The sequence below is a fragment of the Lontra canadensis genome, unplaced genomic scaffold (genome assembly GCF_010015895.1).
Source record: "Lontra canadensis isolate GAN:19392208 unplaced genomic scaffold, GSC_riverotter_1.0 scaffold344, whole genome shotgun sequence".
Lineage (NCBI taxonomy): Eukaryota > Metazoa > Chordata > Mammalia > Carnivora > Mustelidae > Lontra > Lontra canadensis.
In genome coordinates, this window is record NW_022631338.1 from 18,220 (window position 1) to 20,133 (window position 1,914).

The 1,914-nt window shown below is 53.6% G+C and overlaps 1 protein-coding gene across 1 annotated transcript; it reads right to left on the minus strand.

Annotated features, from left to right (window-relative positions):
• Window positions 1–224: 224 nt before the first annotated feature.
• Window positions 225–1,588, minus strand: LOC116862818 (PDZ domain-containing protein 2-like). Its single transcript, XM_032850242.1, has 2 exons — window positions 1,516–1,588; window positions 225–1,138 (listed from the first exon to the last, which is right to left on the minus strand). The coding sequence occupies exon 2, from the start codon at window positions 771–773 to the stop codon at window positions 294–296; it is 480 nt and encodes a 159-aa protein (XP_032706133.1). The 5' UTR covers window positions 774–1,138; window positions 1,516–1,588; the 3' UTR covers window positions 225–293.
• Between the last annotated feature and the right edge of the window lie 326 nt (window positions 1,589–1,914).

A 1,914-nucleotide genomic window follows, 5' to 3' on the forward strand; every position in this document is an offset into this window, starting at 1 on the left:
ATGTGACATTTCGCATACTCTTGTGTCATGCACCATTTTATTTTATTTCTAACCCAAGTTTCAAGAAAAAAGAAAAGTGAGTCTGAGTCCTCTAAGAGAGAACAAAGCAAAAAAGAAAAATACAAATACCACCATACTTCAGCTTAGTGCATTTTCCCTTTAGAGGACAAGTGCCATTGGCTTCTTACCAGAGTAGGTCTCATAACCCTCTGCAGCTACAGACTGGAGCAGCAGACGTAAGTTAGCCCCAGGGGTCCCCCGTCCAGCCCTTGCGCCAACTGGTGCTCCCCCACTCACCTGGCCCCACTGACATCAACTCCGACCATCAGCTGCCCGTTCAGGGAGAGGATCTCGTCTCGCAGTCGGACCTTCCCGCTCTTCCCGGCCGGGCTGTTCTTCCTCAGCTCTGTCACCCAGATGCAGCCAACGTCCAGTACAGGGCCCGGGTGGGTCTTCCTCTTCTTGCCCCCTCTGCGCTTTTCTCCGTAGTCCCCGAAAACAGGGATGTTCCCAAAACTGAGGCCCACAGTCTCTGCGTCCCCCAGCTGCTTGGTGAGGTACACAGTGCAGATTTCCATCCCCGGGGGGCTGCGGTCGGGTGGGACGGCGCTCTCATCCACGGCAAAGTTCAGCTGGATGTACTCCTGCAGCTTCTGGATGGCCGCCTGGCAGAGCCGCTGCTCGGGGCCATCCCCGCCCTCCCGCAGGCTGTTCTGCAGCCACTGGTAGAGGAGGGGCAGGTGCAGCACGGCATTGTCCTGGGTGATGGGCATGGTGCTCACTCCCAGACGCCAACATCATGAGAGGACCTGCTTCTGCGGGCTGGACCCCGGAAGGCCCCATGTCCCTTGGGAACCTTGGCTGTCATCGGCTTTGCTTGTGTTCATGTTCAGGCTGGCAGATGAGCCTACAGGATGCCTACTCGAGACTGGGCTGTTTGCTTTGGCAAGAGGAGGAGAGGACACAATCAGAGCAACAGGCGAACAGCCGCTGGGCCTGGAGCCCTCTGCAAGAGAAGGAAGGAAGTGTCTGACAAGTTCTCGTGGGGCTCCCTTCACAGCAGGGCCCGTGCAAACGACCCAGAAATGCAGTATTCCTCCAGCAGACACAGCATGACCTCACCTGGTCCCATTCAGGCCTGGAAGTGGAAAAAACAAAAACATCTCGGTCACAAAAGTAAGCCCTCTGATACAGATCACGTGGCCTCCTGTAACACAGGACTATGTTTGCTTTTGTGAGCCAGGTAACTCACGCCTCTCCTCGCTCCCCAGCTAAGATCCCTCCACCCTGTATGCACAGATGTACTGACAGACACAGACACGCAGATACACAGATGCACACACACATACACACCCTTCCCCCAGACAGAAACCTCTGGAACAATGACTTTCTCCAGGAAGTTTTCCTGATTATCAGGGAAATAAGATGACTTTTTCTAAAACAACTCCCATCAAACTCATCTCCAACCAGGAGGCCAAGTGAAAGACTCCTTGGAAGACACATGTAAGAGCTTACATTTTTAGGAAGTTAAAATCTATGTCCATTTGCTTTGATCAGCTCAACGGCATACACAGGAAGGCTCTCCATTCCAGGACTGACAGTGATGTCCGGAAGAGGAAGAGCCAATTAACAGCACAGAGAGATTCAGGCTCTGGCTTAGGACAAGACCCCTCCTAAGCTCAGCCATCATTCCGTCTTGATCACGCAGCCTCAGAGGGGATCGCGTCCCTATGCACTGTGCAGCTCTTAGTCGCTTCTCTTTTGGTTAACTGTTGGGACTGACCTACTCTTAGTTCAACCCCATAGCTATCTCCTCCAAAGAAATATTTCTCCATGCTTCTAGGTGAGGAGACTTGGCCCGCCCGTGGCTCGCCCTTGACCACCCTTGATGCATCCCCCCGCTGCATTGCCAGC